The 17,739-nt window shown below is 41.4% G+C and overlaps 1 protein-coding gene across 1 annotated transcript in view; it reads right to left on the minus strand.

Annotated features, from left to right (window-relative positions):
- Positions 1 to 17,287, minus strand: part of PHF5A (PHD finger protein 5A) — a 134,151-nt gene extending 116,864 nt beyond the window's left edge. Inside the window, exons 1-2 of the mRNA XM_069231253.1 lie at positions 17,080 to 17,287; positions 1,603 to 1,626 (exon numbers count right to left, since the gene is read on the minus strand). Coding sequence (XP_069087354.1) covers positions 1,603 to 1,626; positions 17,080 to 17,131 — 76 coding nt within the window. The 5' untranslated portion in view covers positions 17,132 to 17,287. The remainder of the gene's footprint in view (positions 1 to 1,602; positions 1,627 to 17,079) is intronic.
- Between the last annotated feature and the right edge of the window lie 452 nt (positions 17,288 to 17,739).

Below are 17,739 nucleotides of genomic sequence, written 5' to 3' on the forward strand. Positions count from 1 at the left end.
TATTTCTCTCTCTTTCGGCTGGCTTTACTGTGAGTGATCGCATTCTGCTCTTCCACAAGGAGCATATTGCCACACAAAGTAGTTTTGTTCAGTGTCAGGAACTACAGTGGCAATCAGTGACGTAACGAAACTGGAGGGTGCCCCTTTGCAAAGAACATGGAGGAGCCCCCTCTCCAGACTCACTCAGGGCAGGTGCTGTGCTGACGGGGCCCCCCCTGGAGGGCGGCTGCGGGGCCTTTGTTATGCCGCTGGTGGTAACGTGTGCTTTAAGAGTTCAAAAACTTTTTGGGGGGGTTTTGCCAATGTTTGTTACAATGTTGAGGGCCTGGTAGCTCCCACAACAATAAAGTGTTACAAAAGCCATGTCAAAACAAGACACGCATTGATGAAACTAAAAGACTTATAAAAATATGTCAGATTAGTTGGCTTTGTCAGTGTTTGTTTATTTTCATGCTTCCCATAATCGTCTTGAAAATGGTTACACTGATTTTCCATTAGAAATATTTTTGGGAAATACTAGCATGCATCAACACATTTTACTAAATGACACTTCATTTGCATATAATCAGAGAGCATTCTGGGAGCATTATACTTAGCCTCTTAGCCTAAACTTTTCAAACATGTGTGTACACGTTTTTTTTTTTGTACTGGAACCAACGTCAGTAGTGAAGTGTGACCTTAAAACATTTATTTACAGCACGCACCCTAATAATGAAGGCTTTCAAATAATGAACCATAAATACAAGTTCGAACAGCATTATCTTTAGGAAACACATTACCTCAACTGCAGAGAGTTCAACTCTCTGTAAACAGGTAGCCAAAGGGTTTGTGCTGCAGGGGGTTGGGCCTACTTGTCCCAAGGACAAAGTAAACATAAAAACTTGTTGCCCTTGACCCCAAACAAGATGTCTCGGGCGATAGGAATTCCACATCCCTGTGACTCTGGGACTGCTCTCTTCTTGTCACACACTGAGCCAGTTGCTCTTAAGTTGAATGGCAAGGATGAAGAACCTGACTGCTCATGGAGGGTACAGTTAAGGTAATGCAGAGGTGGGATTTATTTAGAGAGAAGGGCTTTTTGGTTTTAAATTTATAAAGGATCCACAAATAAAAACTGAACAGTTCTGAACTAGGGCCACCTTACGTCATAAGGTGGTGGGTCACTGTGTCTGGTATGTAACTAATATCTAAGCAAGAGGGAAGTAGAACTGCCATATCTATGGGACAGGCAAAAGAAACAGAAGTGTTATTGTGTTGCTAGTTGGACAGCTGTGTCATTGCAAAAAACAGAAAACTTTGCGTGTTCTATAAGAGTGTTTTTTTTTTTTTTTTAAAGTCCTAAATAACCGCTAACAGCTTGTATCTGTTAATCTGTTTATTTGAGCTGTTTAGTGCCATGTGGAGATGCTTCAAATTCTCCTTTAAAGAAGGCTTGGAAGGCGATTCTATTGACAACGCTGATACTAAAACACATCGTAACAGAGCAGAACGAAGAAGTGTTTGTGCTGAAGAACAATGAGTAGAAGTCATCACAAGGCTGTAACAATGAAACGGAGTTCCATGTGACTATACCCTTTCTCCCTGTTGCAGAAAAATACTCACATTTCTCACAAAGGCGCCCAATAGCTGAAAGAAAAAGAGAAAAAAAAAAAGTCAGTCCCTTAATTTAAAACATCTTGGATCTATTTTTAGCTATATTTTGCATGTGAATTCTACCGAAATCCCTTCTCACTCAGGAGAAACAATTCTATGGGATGGATGCCATTCCTTCTGTCACACTTATATACATTCAACAAAGCACGACCTTCCCTCACTTTTGCTTTATGGAGTAGGGGTTTCAAATACGAACCAGGAAAAAAAAAATCTTGCAATGAATTAATGTTCAAATAAAATATTACTTTAAGAATAAAGCTATTAAAATAGCTTTATATCCTCAGTATATCTACGGTCTGCAAAAAAGCCTGATGATAGACAGAATACCCACAAAGAAAGATAATATAAAAGCATACGTTTAAACGATTCTGGTTGAATTCCACAAAAATCGACAGTACTTTAAGTTCAGGTTGTACATTATACCTTGTTCCTATGAAATCTAAGAGCAGCAATTACTTCAACTGAAGCACCCTATATTTACTTCTAAACTAGTTTCATGAATGCTTTGCAATATGTAGGCAATTGTAAACATAAAAAAACGACTGGTAAAAATCATGGTAACAATTTTCAAACAATTCATATCTTGCTAGCATGACCACTCGGTTATAGCTCTTGCAGTAGAGTGCACCAGTAAAGATAATGGTAAATAAAGACCATGTCCTCAGCCCAACAAAGTATTATTTTAGCCAAGTATTAATGGAGTGTTTTGGCTAAATAAGACAGCGGATTATTTTATTCTGCTCTCTGAACGTCAAAATAATCACAACTAATGGTAAACAGCTTTGGTTTAGCAGAGCAAATAACCAATTCCAGGTGAATGGCTTGAATAGAAACAGAACTGTTCATGTTAGGGCAATCTTCAGTGACTGACTTTCAATCTTGCCAAGTGAATCAAAAAGGTTGCGAGTCTGGAGAAGAGAGCCAAAAGTCAAATATTAAGCTATTGGGAGACTTTGGACAGTACTGTCAGAGTAAGCCTCAGTTTCCAGTACAAAGGTCCATCAATGCCCAGACATAAATAATTGTATTTTGTAACAATGACCAAGATTTAAGACTAGTACTGCCATTCCAATTCATTGTTGGATTTGACCAATTTCACCATCTTGAGCAGTTGCTGCAATCCAGTTGGAGTATGTAGGCCTTGATAATATTGCTTTGGCATAAAACAATGCTGATACTTTTAAAGTGCTGGCCTTAGGTTTGAAAATGTTAAATGAGGTTTTAGTAAAATATAAGTCAGAAATGAACAGGAGTGCTCCAGTGGTTGCACACTCCCACTAAATTAGCATGTAAACCTGTCTACTGTTTGACTCTAAAACAAGGTTGGAGTCCGACTTCTACGGAGGTGGTACCATTTAGATGAAGAGATAACGGTCTGTAATCTTCATTACCTTTAGCGCTACTCATCTTCATTACAACACGAGGTGAAATCCCACCTCCAAGACGGGAATCTAAGAACAAGCATTTGTAAAGCTGTAGGTCTCACATTTCCCTGAGTTAAAGTTATTGGCGCTGTAAATGCACAATTTTTCTTGCCACATAAATTGGTCAACCCAGCCACATAATTTGGTCCTTTCTACCACATGATTCCAGTGGCACTGCAAATAACTAAAGCACTTTCATTTACTGCAGAGAGTCTTGCCCTGATTATCCTGAACATTTAAGGATTGTTTTAGTACCGTTTTCTTTTCATTTATTTTTAATGTGGGTTATGTGTGAGGGACTGTTACTGACATTTTCAGTGCTGCTAAAATCAAGAATATATCTATACTCACTCTGAACACACCTTATATCTCAGATGGTAAACTTGGTCAAACCTGAAAGTGGTGTACCCTATATAAGTGGACAATACAGTTCAATTGTTTGAAGCATCTTTAAGGTGGTTTTGCAAATAAAACAGTAATTGTCCTTACACAATAAAATAAAAAAAAAGTATAAGTCAAGTTTAAGGTAAGGACAAGATACCAACCTCTCCATTCTCTGGAGGGGGGGGGGGGGGTGCTCCACACTAAAGCTGATTTATACTCTGATTGTGGAGTGTCCCTGTTTACACCACACGGTTACGGCCAGTGTCCTCGCTGGTGTGACATTGCAAACCACTAGGAAGCCTCGCCACAGCTTCTTGCAGCAGTAGCAATGTTATCCATTTGTCTTGACTCCAGTGGGACCGATGTGGTGGGCTGTCAGTCAAACAAGGAAACAGGCTTCCCTCATCCATACCCCAAACTGCTCAACCCAATCCTGAGGTTCCAGAGCACGATTATTACATCCCGCCAAGATGTCAAAAATCCAATGGCCTCTAAAGTAGGAATGTCGCTTAGAACTGACAAACTTCAATAGGCAGCAAGCAGAGAAAAAAAAATTTAAACCAAGCTTCATGCCGACTGACAGGCTAGGGCACCACAGCTCGTAGATGTACGTGCCAGCAAATTCTCCTATTGGTTAGAATTAATGTCCTGCCTTGGAACGGATGGCCTGCCTATCCCTGCAAAATGCACCGCTTTTGCTGCACCAAAAGACATTAGTCCGCTGCTCTGGACGAGCAGCCACTAGTGGACCAGCAGCCAAGCGGCCACTTTTGACAAAGCGGTGGGTCTGAAGTGACATTGGGGTTGGGTTAAACTTCAGTATCCCACCAAAAACGTGCATCTGCATGCTCTGTGGCTATCTTCAGAGTCCTGCGTAATTGGGCAGCACGGACGCCTGCACTGTAATGACTGCAGAGGAGGGACACATTGGCTATTCCTCGCAAAGACCCCAACTGAAACAACAGCAATACTTCTAGAAATACACACTATCATTGTCCTAACGGGTAATCTCAACCAGGCTCTCTAAAGCGCAGAAGGGATTGCGTTTGTTTACCATGACGCCTATTCTTACTGCTTGCAGCCATAGTCTCAAAATAATTAGATGTTTTAAATGAGACGAGTAAACAGAAACCTTGAGTATTAAAGAAAATGAGTGAAATACATTGTATGAAATTCACACCAGGGAAAGAGAATGAAAGAAAGGAGGGAAACAGTAGTGATGAAAACAGAAGGAAATACACAGGAACAAAAAGAGACAAGCAGTGCTGTGGGAGAGGTGAGGGGGACGGCACGACAAGCTTCCGAGAATACCTCCGATGGAGTTCATGCTATAAGAAACTACCAACGAAATCAAAGGATTTCTGAAAGACAGGGCCAGGAACAATGAAAGTGATGGGCGTGGATAAAACACAGAATAAGTGACAACATGTTGAGAAGAGCAGCTCTTGCGCGCGGCTATGGTCAACCTAAAAAGGGATACACCTCCCCTCATGCGGAGGTGGGGGACGATAAATTGATTAAGTTTCCACATTCTCTTCCGATCATCTCCATGCACATATCAAAAGCCTGAAGGCAAGGCAGGGGACTTAATGACCAGGATGAGGACAGACAGGACTAAGGGTAATGAAGATTGCCAGTAATTATTCTGACCATTATCTCTACTTCCCACATATTCATCCCAGGCATTATAACATGAGGTATAACCAAGACATAAGGTCATTCATATCAAAAGGAGTTGTACTTCATATAACACAACACTCCAGTTTTTAAATGTCTCCACGCCTTCACCAAAACGAAAAACTGAATTCAATCAGCCAAACATTATAATGCTGCAGAAAGCAAAACATCAGATTCAAAAAGACCATTTCAGTTACTAACACTTTGAAGACAGTAATGTCTAGTAAATGTGTGATCTCATGACCAGGTCCAAGTTCTGCTGATTTCATGCTGAGGAACTCCTTGAAATTTCACCCAAAATGCTAAAAACTTGCTTCTCCATTTTCCCTGAATACACAAAGCGGCTGATTCCTCTTATTCAGAACAGGCCAATAAAATTGTATCTTTTATCCTTCAGCTCAGAGGCATTTCTGAAACTTTCTTACCACTGATGGCATTACCAGGGGTGACAAATCAACATCAGTTTTCCTAAAGGAGCTAGATCCGAGATGATAAAAATCTAAAAAATGTCCGTTTAACTTCTAAATGATACAAGAATCTTTCCACATTAGATGAAACTTGGGGGTGGGGGGGGGGGGGGGGGAATTTAATCTCTTGGCAAACAGGAGGGATGGATTAACTGTGAGAAGCAAAAGATCAGGCTGGTCTTAAAATCACTACATTTTCTACAAAGCAAAGAAAATGTGCAGGACGTAATAAAGCAGATAATTCACCAGTTCAACGGGCCCAAGTATTGGCTACTAGGAAACCAACCTTGTAAGACAGAAACTTCAAATCAGTAGATAGAAGGGGACTCAAAGAGCGAGTGTTGCAAAGCCCCAAAAACAACAAAAAAACACACAGGGCGTTCCCATGGATCAGCTTTGGAACGAGAAATAGATCAAACAGAGAAACTACTAAATAGGCAAGTAACTAGAGAATCCACCTCTCAAAGAAAATCCTCAAACTCCCTGAAAGATGTAATCAATTTAATAAAAGCCCAAAGGGTAGATAGTGAGGGCTTCCTAAGAACACTAAAAAAAAACCATCCAACACAAATTTTAGCACCAAATAAATATGGCAACTAATAGGAGACATAGTGCATGGAAACCAATTTAAGGAAAGCTACCAGTTGTCTTGAGTCAACTTTATGGATAGAATGCCTAAAGAAACACAAAATCACTTCAGCTAGATGTATGAGAAACACGTTTTTTGTTACTTCATCCTTTCAACTTCCAGAACTAGATGCGTGACCAGAGAACAAGGGGAAGGTTAGATGGTTTCAGAGGAGAAATAACTAGAGAAGTATCAAAGGCAAAGAGATTGAAAAGTGTAGAGAAGTGTAAACCAACAACTGCATGACCAGTATGAGGAAGCCAAGGGCATGAAAACAATAACTTAATTGGCTGTTTCATTAGAAGCGCACCCACCCCTCATGCTCCTCTCTCTGGCTTGCTGGAACATTATCTGGGAAGAAGAGAAATAATCCTTGCAGGCAGAACTATCCAGATATGCGTTAACAAATCTTTGCATTTCTCTAGGCGGTGGTCTTCAACAGTGACATCTCCTGGGAGGGCCAAAAAAGCCTGCTCAGCATGTATAAATTGACACTCTACAAACCTTTGATTTAGAGGGAGGACATTGATAACAGATGTTTCTCTGACCACACACTCTGAACCTCTGCTGAGTAAGTGCTTCCCTGATGATTTATATAGGCTACTGCCACTTTGTTATCTGACTTCACCAATACATGGTTTCCTTAATGTTGTTGCTGAAAATGGTGCACGCCTCGAAGTAATGCAGTCAGTTCTCTCTGGTTTGATGATGTATAATACTTAATTCTGGTCCACTTAACCCGAACTGGCAGGGAATCCAATGTTGCCCCTCATCCAATCAAGCCGGCACCAATAAATGGGTCCACAGGCAGATCCAGTTGCAAACAAAATTTCCTTTGCAAAGTTCTCTGGGCACAGCCACCACTGAAGATAGGATGCGACTTCAAACAACTGAGATTTCTGGAACCATTATCTGTGAAGATGTAAAAAATAAAAAATAAAAATAAAAAAACACCAGAGATGCAGTTTTGCTCGTTGGGCTATAAACACACATGAAGATGTGCCCCTGAATCTGTAACCACTTCTGTGCCACAGCTTGTTTCAAGTATAAAATGCTCAAGAGAAGACTGCAAAGGCAAGCTGATATTTGTGTAGGAGTTTAAACTGTATCTATCTATCTATGTCTGTCCTGAATTTTGTTCCTAAAAAGGTCAGTTCTTTTGGCAGAACCAGCTGGCATTTAAAAACACTGAGGAGAAACTCATTCGGATCAAGGGTAACTTCAGGGATTCCCTGAAGTAAAATTTCTAATTTGAGGCTAAAAATTAAGTTAGTATCCTCAAACTAATTTGTGGGTGAAGTGCATCAAACAGAATATAGTATGGACAGTGAGTGGCCACAACTGAATATAGAAAAGTTCCAAGTTTCCTCTTTTTAATATATTTATCTGTGAATTAAATAATATATTTCATAATTTGTGCATTTGTTGATGAATGCTTGTTTCTCTATTTTTTGTGTATTCTATTGAGATTCAGATAATCAAAAATGCTTTGGCCAGGGTCCTTGAATTCCTGTAATGACTCAGTAGAGGTTCCAGATTCCCATAAGGATTAAGCGGGGCCCACATAAGTCAAAAAGTTAAGAATCACTGGTCTAAGCAAAAGGTTCATCCAAAGTGCCTGTGGTTTGTTTCTGCTGAAGGAAATGCCATGTTGTGTATGACATGAGCTAACAATTTGAATAAAAAGTCTCTATATATGTGTTTCCCCCTTGGATCAGCGAAAGACTCAGGCCCATCACCAGGTTCTAAAACATCAGAATAAACCTCATCTTGTAAATAAGACTATATTCCCAGATTTCGATTCTTTCCCATTCTCTGCTAAGTTTCTGTCACAATCGTTTCTCCCTTGCAGAAACCCTTAAGGCTTCTAAGAGAAGGGGAAACAGAGCTAGATAAAGAAAAGGGGGAGAATTATGCCTTTGTAAAAGAATGTTTCCGCCGGATGAAAAGCTCCCAGCTAAGCTCTAGGGAGCAGATCAATTTGCAGACTTGTTTCAGCATTCCTTTAACTTTCCCTCATTTTGTGATTCTTAAATTTTCTTTAAAAAGTGCTATTTATTAACTCAACAATAAACAGCTGTGGCACTGGACCAAGTAGGCTCAGAGTACCGATAATCAAATAAAAGGACCCACATACACGGAGTCCAAGGGCAACAGATATTCCTGTGCACGCACAGACACCAAACAATGCTCTTGGGCATGCGTGGTCTTGCATCTGGGCAGAGCTTCAATACAGCACTGACCACCTGTTGGGTCTCTGACCTATGTATGCAAAAGAAAGGTGCATGTGCCAAAGAGCCAAGTATACTGCCCTACTGGTCTTATCTAGATGAAAAAGATTCCAAGCAAGGTCCACAGTGACGAAAAACACAGGTGATTTAACAAGCACTGTCAAAACCAATACCTCTAAAGAAATGGATAGAGGGCAGGCAACAGGAGGTGTGGGGAAGGAGGGAGAGAGCGGCAAAATAACGGGCAGTGGGGGAGGTGGATGCTTACTTACAGTGATGAAGTAATCAATGCTGTAGAAAAAAAAGAAGTTAATACTACGTCAAAACACTAATGGTGAATTGTGAATATTCTTTTAAGACCCATTTTGCTACTAAAGAAAGCTGCCGATTTTTAGTGGGCAGATGACACACACAGCCTACCCAGCTAAAATCAAGTTTTTTTTTTTTAAAGAAACCCGTCCTTTAAACACATATCTTAAGTTGTGCATGACTGTGGAGCCCCTAACCTGCACATAAGTGATCAACACTATTACAAAGTAGGCTTCTGAAAGCGCAGCTGAAAGGATCTGTGTAAAAAAACTGGAAAATTAAAGCTGGAACAGTCAAAGAAAGGCCTGAATTCACAGGTGTGTACAGTATGCAAATTAGATTACTCTCAGATTAACTGCATAATTTCAGTCTATTAAAAAAGGCACCATTTAGAGTGACAATCACTCAGGTAATGGTGACCCCTGATCATTTCTATTAGGCAATAAAATACCTCACCTCCATATTTCACTGGCACTGTCTCCACAGGTGCTCATTCCCGCCTAAACTCCTGGCAGGGTTAATCATGTGATCCAAGTGCACATGCAGAGGACTTGTCCAATAACATGCTAGAACATGCTAGCTGTGTGCCCCGTTACAACCACTCCATACTGTCTCACATGAGCAGCTTTCAGCTCTTTAAAAAAAAAAAAAAAACGTGAGATGTGTAATAATAGCACCACATGAGGGAGGTGCAAGGGGGAGGAGGAGGGAGTAGCAACAATGGACTGCAGACACATACTCATATATGGAGACCATGGGGGAAAACTAAAGACCTTCATCAAATGGAATGACACTCGCTACATACAGGAAGCTATACTTCGTCCATGCTCCACGGCAGGACAGACATTCAAATCCCAGGAGAAAGCAGGAGGTACGGACCAATAAGCAGCAAAGAAACACAAGTGACATGGAGGCTAGCCAAGGGAAGAAAGGGACGGCTCTAAGCCCTGTTTAAGCTTTTCTTGTTTACAAAAGATTTTGCAGACAGCGCATGCTTTCTCAGTTAAAACCTAAAAATGAGCCATACTCACAAACGCAATGGTTACCTTAAAGTGAGGAGATTCAGAGTTGGAACTGCGCGGCATTGTTCATTAAGCACAATATCCGATGGTATAATGGACACAGGAGAATATGAAGTCAGAGCCTACTTTTACCCCAGAAAATCAGCAAATATGTTACAAAATCTTACGAAAGTTAGTGCTCTATTACTGGTATTAGGACCGAGGTGACAAGGAAGGATTGATAAAGGATGAGGTCAAAGCCCAGCATTGACTTCTGCATCACTGCCCCATTATCCAGAAACAAGCATTGGCAAAGCTAATAGTTCTCAGCAATGGGTTAGCTATTGTCTTTGGCGATAGGGGGTGGGGGACCGGCAGTCCACAAATAGATGGCAAGAAACGAGCAGAAAACAGACAGAGGCACAGAGGGCAAAAAAAAGACAGAAAAGCACAGAGGGCAAGAAATGAGCAGAGAGGCACAGAGGGCAAGAAACAAGCAGAGGCACAAACCGAAGGCAAAAAACAGGCAGAGACCCACAAGCCGAGGGCAAGAAACAGAAAGAGGCGCACAGAGGGCCGACTCAATGGCGCAGCTCATAAAAACACAAAAGGCAATGTTAAACATCCAAGCCTACACGGAAAACAAAGCATCCATATAAAACAAACCAAGCGACTGGAACAATATCACTCCTAATGTGTGGAGGGACCAGTCACCCATTGAAACCAAAATAATCGAGCAACAGGAACAATAGTGCTCCTAATGTGTGGTGGGACTGGTCAGCCACTGAAACCAAAATAAAAAAGTAGTCCCAAAACAATGGCAGCTGCGTAAGTGAACAGTAGTTGGCCGGTGCGCACAGGGAGGGCTAAACAGCAGGAAAGGCATGACATATGCATGCCCTTGATAAATGGGGATACTGCAAAATGGAGCGACGATGAGGCCAGCAAATGGTATTGCTATGGGCAGGCTAAAAGCACGTTTTGGTTTGAAACAGACGAAAACACACACAAAAAAACTGTAGAAATTATGTCCAGTTATAGTGCCCAGATGAGGGTGGGCTGGTTTACTGCACATACTTTTTATTTATTTCCTTTCTTGGTGGTGGGTGTGGTATTTATAGTGCGTGCCTTACATTTGCAAGCGACTTGATTAAAGAACTGAGTGGGTGGAATGGTGGGGATGAATCGAGAACGTGTGCGGCAGATGGCAATTTTGCTGTGATCTTAACGGATGTGCTCCGACCAGCTCTTTTTTAATAAAGGATTCGCACAACTTACCTGCCGCCGAAGAATGATGATTTATACATAAATTTGGGGACGAGCGGAGAAACTTTGGATCCACGTTGGCGCTGTGGAACGTTTGAGCTGTACTGCGGAGTGGATGTAGAGCAGGTCTGGGACCGGTGGCTGTCCTTAGTCTCCCTGTCAAGCCGCTTATAGAGCCTCAGTATTTCCAGTAGGAAGCCATTCAGGTACTGTTGCTGCTGTTATTGCACGTCATTTTGTGACGTTGCTCCAGTCGCTGAATCAGGCAACTAAAGGCAGGATTTTAGCTGCGGCGGCCATATTTCGGCACATGCACTGGACGTGGTGACGTGGTACACCACGTACCGCCATACTGGATGGATTCGACAATTGTAATGACAGCAGAACTTTAGATGAGACTGCCATACTTTAGTCAAGCATTTAACGCAGCAACGTTTTAAAGCACGTGCTGCCATATTGGATGTATATTTTACGATCGTAAGGACTGGATTTGATTTCAATAGATTTTAGTCATTATTTATAGAATTAAAACGATTTTTTTTCTCTATTGAGTTGTACAGCAACAGAATTTTGCTTATTTTGTATTTTTTTTAAATTGCACATCAACTATTGCTTTGCATTTTTTTTGTGCACTTCCACTATATTGTGCATAATATAAAGATATCCACAGTCCAAGGGCAAGGAAATTTGTTTGTTTATTGTGAGCATGTGTGCGAAGGCATTTTCGCTCACCCCTCCCGTTCCCTTCCTCCCGTAAGCGGGGGAACCTAATATGAAATGGTGTGATTGGAAAGACTTTTTTGAATTACATAGCTGTTCTCCAGTGTTAGGAAAATATGCATTATTTTACAATGTCTAGGTCCTAAATGACAGAGAGTGTTCACTCAGATGGAAAAAAAAAAAAAAAAATCAGAGAGCGAGTGAGGATTCAGATGTCTTCAGGCATGCATTGAAAGACTTAGATGCACGTTACCAACCAGTTGTGTGTGCTGCTGTGGAAAGATACATTTTTTTTTTTTCAAAGCAAGCAAGGCAAAGATGAGGCTGCGGAAGATTACGTATCTGCTGTAAAAAAAAATTGGCTATTACTTGCAGGTTCGGGCAGTTACATGGTGAACAGATCTGGGATCAAATTATAATGCATTCTAATAATACGGGGGTAAAGAAGAAACTTTGGGTTTGTGGAGACGCTCCCTTAAATGAAATTATCGCTATTGTTAAGAAGGCAGAGTTGTCTAAATGCTGTGCCAAAGCAGCTTTAGGTAACGGAAAGGACAGTGACGTGGTGTGCAAGTTGACACATGAAGGGAAACAAATTACCAGTAACAAAAAGTATTGCACATAAACTGGGCACAAAGAGGAGTCAACAAGGGAAGGTTATCTGTTATAGATGTGGCAACAAGGGACATTAGGCGAGAGACAAGTGCTGCCCAGCGACCAAGTCAAAAAAAGGGGGACAAATGAGTCTATTGTAAAGTGTGTGGAGGTGGAACAAGAATGCCATGTTGAAGAGTGAGTCAGACGATGGTGATTGCCATTCTAAGTATAGACAATTTCATTTTAAGTACCAATGAGTTGCGGAGTAAGCCTGTTTGTGATATAAAAATCGGAGGAGTTCCGATACAAGGGGTTGCTGAATCTGAGTCACCGTTCACTATTATCTGTAGTGATGTTTGGAACGAGAAGTTTGCTAATTTGTATAGAAGATATATATTTTTTTTTTTTAAATCACCTTTGTGCGTACAGCCAGTTACTTTTACAGGAGAAAAGATTCCTATGGTGGGTTCCGTAGATTTGATGTTCGAGTTCAAAAGCAGGAGGGCAGCTGGTACTTTGTTGGTGGCGGAGAAAGGACGTTCTGTCTTAGGATGGAAGGACCAAGGAGCATTGCAAGTCGTCTTAAATCCTAATAGTGTCACACAAGTACTATCCTTGGAAGAACCACGTAAACTCCTAGAGGTGGAGTAAGTGGAAAAATTCCTGCAAGTGTTTTCAGGCAAAGTCGGTAAACTGTTGAAGTTTAAACACAAAATTGTAGTTAAAGAAGGGGTGACTCCTGTTTCCCACAAAGTAAGGAATGTTCATTTAAGTGTGAAGGATGCTTTCATGAAGGAATTAGAAAAATTGGAAAAAGATGGTACAACAGAGCCCATTGAAAGTGCGGAATGGCTAGCAACCTTAGTGATGGCTCGTAAGGCCAATGGGCAGATTAGGCTGTGTGTGGATTTGAGGGAGCTTAACAAGTGTATTGTAGTTGATAAGATTCCCCTACCCAAGACTGAGGAGTTATTAACTAAATTGAAGGGGTGTCAATGGTTTTCCACTATAGATCTCAATTTGGCGTACTATCAAATCTGTTCACATACGTCTAATAAAAAATTAACATAATATATAACACCTTTTGGGCGTTATAGATTTGTTTGCATGCCATTCGGTTTAGCTTCTGCTGCAACGGTGTTCCGACTACTTATGCACAGGATGTTAGCTGACATTGCAGGAGGTCACTTATTTCCAAGATGACATACTTATCCTGGGGAAGGATAAGTATGAACACCACACCAGGCTAATGTTGGTTATGGGAAGGCTTGCAGAGAATGGCCTTACGGCAGAATTAAGTACGTGCAATATTGCTAAAGAATCTGTTACTTATCAGGGTCATATAGTGAGTAAACAGGGTGTCCTTCCAAAGGAAAGTATCTTATCAGCGATTAGAGATGCTCCTGCTCCAAATTCTAAAGATGATGTTAGATGCCTTTTGGGTTTAGTTGAATTCTATGCAAGATTTGTGGAACATTTTTCCACTAAGACTTACCTGTTGAGACAATTGATAACAGAGAGACAGGAATTTGTGTAGAATGCTGAGCTGAATAAGGCTTTTGAGCAAATCAAAAAGGAAATTTGTTCAGCTCATCCCGTGCAAAGATTTGACAACCGAGAGAAGAGTATACTCACGGTTGACGCTAGTGGGAAAAGGCCTTGGGGCAGTGCATACACAAGTGTCAAAAAAGGGTCTGAAAGTGTCAGTGCTTTTGCCTCGCGTGCCTTGTCCCTTTCAGAAGAGAAATTCTCAGTTATTTGGAAAAGAAAAGCTGGCAGCTGTTTGGGGTATGGCGAAATTTAGGCACTACCTTTGGGGATCAGAATTCGTGTTGAGGACAGATCATAAACCTTTGGTGAAAGTTTTAACTTCCCAAGGCATTACAAAGGCTATGCCTGCATAGCTAGATTGTCATTACGATTATTGGATTGTTTATGAAGTGGAATATCTTCCAGGTATAAGAAATAAGGTGGCTGATTACTTGAACTTTCTCCATTACCTTTCCAAGCAACTAAAGAATGTGAGTGGAATGAGTACAGTGTTGCCATTGCCGATATTGTAGATGATGATCTGGCCAACTTGGAGAGTGGTGTCGTTAATGAGATGGAATGGATTTCTGCTTACAACAGTGATGAGGTTTTGCAAGAGATTATGGGGTTGTCCGTAGTAGCTGGCCTTGTAAGAATAAACTGACCCAAGATCTTGTCAAATGGTGGGAGATCAGGAATGAATTGACCATTAATGATGACAATTTCCTCATGAGAAGGGACAAAATGGTACCACCTGAAGTGCTTAGAGGGAAAATTATTGCAATAACTCATGAAGGGCACCTGGGAATTGTCAAGTCAAAGAAAAAAGCGAAAATGTCATATTGGTGGCCTGGTATGGATGCAGATGTTGAAAGGGTGGTGCAGAATTGCGTGGCGTGTGCTAATGCGTACAAGGAAAGTATTTAGACCAGCTTTAGGTGTGAGTTTGTGCCTGGAGAGTCCGTAGGAGGATGTAGCAATTGACAATTTAGGTCCTATATATAACTCCGTAGATAGCAACTATTGTGATTCCAAGTATGTGATTGTACTGTTAGATGTTTATTCTAAGTGGCCTGAATACAAAGTGTGTGAGAAGAGTGACTCATCCATTGGGATTTCGTTTGTATCAGGTGTATATTTGAGAGAGGGCATACCCAGATCTATCTTGAGTGACAATGGGCCTCAATTTGTGTCTGAGAAATGGAAGAAGTTTCTATCCAGGAATGGGATTAAGGAAAAACAACCATGTGATAATGGGTTCTATTCAAGCAGCCATTGGTGCAGGGAAGGATTGGGAAAAGGAACTTGCATGCATGATGTGGGCTTACAGAATCACACTGACTGTTAAAGGATATAGCCCATTCAAAATACTAAGGGGTAGAGAGATGTTCACTAAAGATAACAGAGCGTGATTAGAACTTAAGATTCAGAGTAAGTGGTCGCCTGCCATGGTCAAAAGCAATATTTTGAAGGCACAAGAGGCAATATTATGATCATAGTCATAAGGTTAAGGAAATCAAACTTAAGCCAGGAGATCGGGTCAAAATGACGTGTAAAACACAGAAGGGGGACAGCAAGTTCTCTGATCCACTTCAAGTAAAAACAAGCATTTACAATGCAACAGGTCTCGCGTTTGCTCATGTTAGAGCTGATCGCGCTGTAAACTCCTAACCCGACTTTTCACCTATCGGGCAAAAGTGGATTTATGTACATAACCCGAAAAAGTGAAATTAACTATGTAAAGCGCTCGACTTCTGCTGAGCGAGATCGCGCTCGTAAATTAGAGAAAAAGAAGTCCACGAGCCCGATGGAAAACAGCGGGCCTCGCATGTTTTCTGTACTTGGTCGCTGCGCTCAAGGAGGGCTAGCCACCGGAAAAGGCATGACGTATGTGTGCCTTCGACTAATGAAAGCAAGCAGATTTTATTAGGCAAGCCCACGAACCAATAAAAAACACTGATGTGAAGTTGACAGGGCTCCGAGCCCTTTTCTAAATACAAAAGCATCTTGCTGCGATACGCATGCGCGAGCGCATGCAACGCAGGCTCGACCCTAAAAATGTGTAGGTGTTCAGCATTGTTGAGTGATGGGAAGATATGTCATGGTGGTGAATTGGCCAAGTGCAGTGACAAGGTGAAGCACTGTGGTATGAATGTAAGGGAAAAATCTTGTGCTGATTTTGAATGGCTATGGCCAGAGGTGGAGAGATGATGAGCATCTGCAAACAGTACAAGAACAATCTAGGAGGCAGGATCTACAAGGGCATTCTTCAAGTTCCACACCTGCAGTCATCCAAAATTAGTTGTCACTAGCCCAAGAAATACAGGGTCGAATTGCCTCTGGTGGATACGCGCAGCGGAAGGGTGGTAGGATTGCCAAAGAAGTATCGGGATTTTGTGTTAAACATTAAAAAAATATACGTATATTTATGATCTGTAATTATTGTGCTTAAACCTAATGTTGTTGCATTTATTTGTTGTTATTAAAGGGAATGGATGTGTGGTATTTATAGCCCGTGCCTTACACTTGCATGCAACTGTATTAAAGAACTGAGTGGGTGGAATGGTGGGGAGGAATCAAGAACGTGTGCGGCAGATAGCCATTAGCTGTGATCTTAAACGGATGTGCTCTTTTTTCAATAAAGGATTCACACAACTTACCTGCCGCCGAAATGTGATGATTTGTACAGTGGAATTCACGTCGTGTTGTAATGACTGAGACCAGGGACGTAGAGGTAATATACAGGTTGTTTTTTAGGAAAACTTACGTTTGAGAACAAGGTACCAAATTGAAACCTATTTATCTAAGTATTTTGCTTATCACTAAGATAAATATCAATGGAAAGCGCGCGACACCTGCCAAATGAAGGTAGTTTGACGGGAGGACTAGGGTGGTTTCAGTTCTCCCATCAAGTTAACTTCCACTCACACGAGAAAGCTGGTGAAGTGGTTTTCTTTCGTTACAAAAGATGAACGACGTGTTAGTTCACCCTCACTCATAAAGCGCGTACCTAGGAGGGAATCACTAGATTGGTTTGTCAATCAGCACATTAAGATTCTCCCTAGTCTTGTCCAACGATTCTCACCACCCAGTATATAAATAAAGTATGCTCCCATGAAGGAGGGATACAACGCCAACATGCGCGTTGAAGTTCGAAATAAACCTCGTTCCCAAAGTGTTCCCCGTGCTCACCCACGCCAGCCTGCTTTCTACAGAAGATCAAATCGGGATGATGCTTGGCCATATCTCTCCGTTACTCTGCTTTCCCACTCCAAGATGGCCGTCTGTTCCGGAAGTACCGACTGTTTAGACCTGAGGACACGTGTTACCGGCACGCACAACCGCAGAGTTAAAGCTACGACATGCACTACTAGAATCCACTTGGGCGCGTACATATGACGTATTTCAAAGAAATGCGCGATGCGCTACAGACCATAGAAATGGAAGATGCGAGTCGATGTAACGCCAATTAACGTAAACAGGCCGACCGCCTTGGAAAGAGGACGTGGCTAACGTTTCTGCTGGAATCCCATCCATTCAGCGTCTCAAGAAAGCGTCGGTGCAATATGTGATGAGTTGCCCCAGTCCAGGGTTTTTTTATTTTATTTATTTGAGTTCTGAGACTTGTAGTCCTCCTTTTATAATCGAATAACGAAGACTACGTGTCACACAATTCAAAGGAAAAACCTGGACTGGAGCAGCTGGGAGACTTGGCAGCTTTGACTGAGGGTGTAAAAAGTGCTTACATAGCTGGCAAGTTTTCCAGTTCCATGCGTGACTAGTCTAGACATTATTCTTTTTTTCCTTAGAATTCTGGAACTTTTAATCCTGGTTTTATAGTGGTTTGAATAA

This window comes from Pleurodeles waltl, chromosome 4_2 (assembly GCF_031143425.1).
Source record: "Pleurodeles waltl isolate 20211129_DDA chromosome 4_2, aPleWal1.hap1.20221129, whole genome shotgun sequence".
Taxonomy (NCBI): Eukaryota; Metazoa; Chordata; class Amphibia; order Caudata; family Salamandridae; genus Pleurodeles; species Pleurodeles waltl.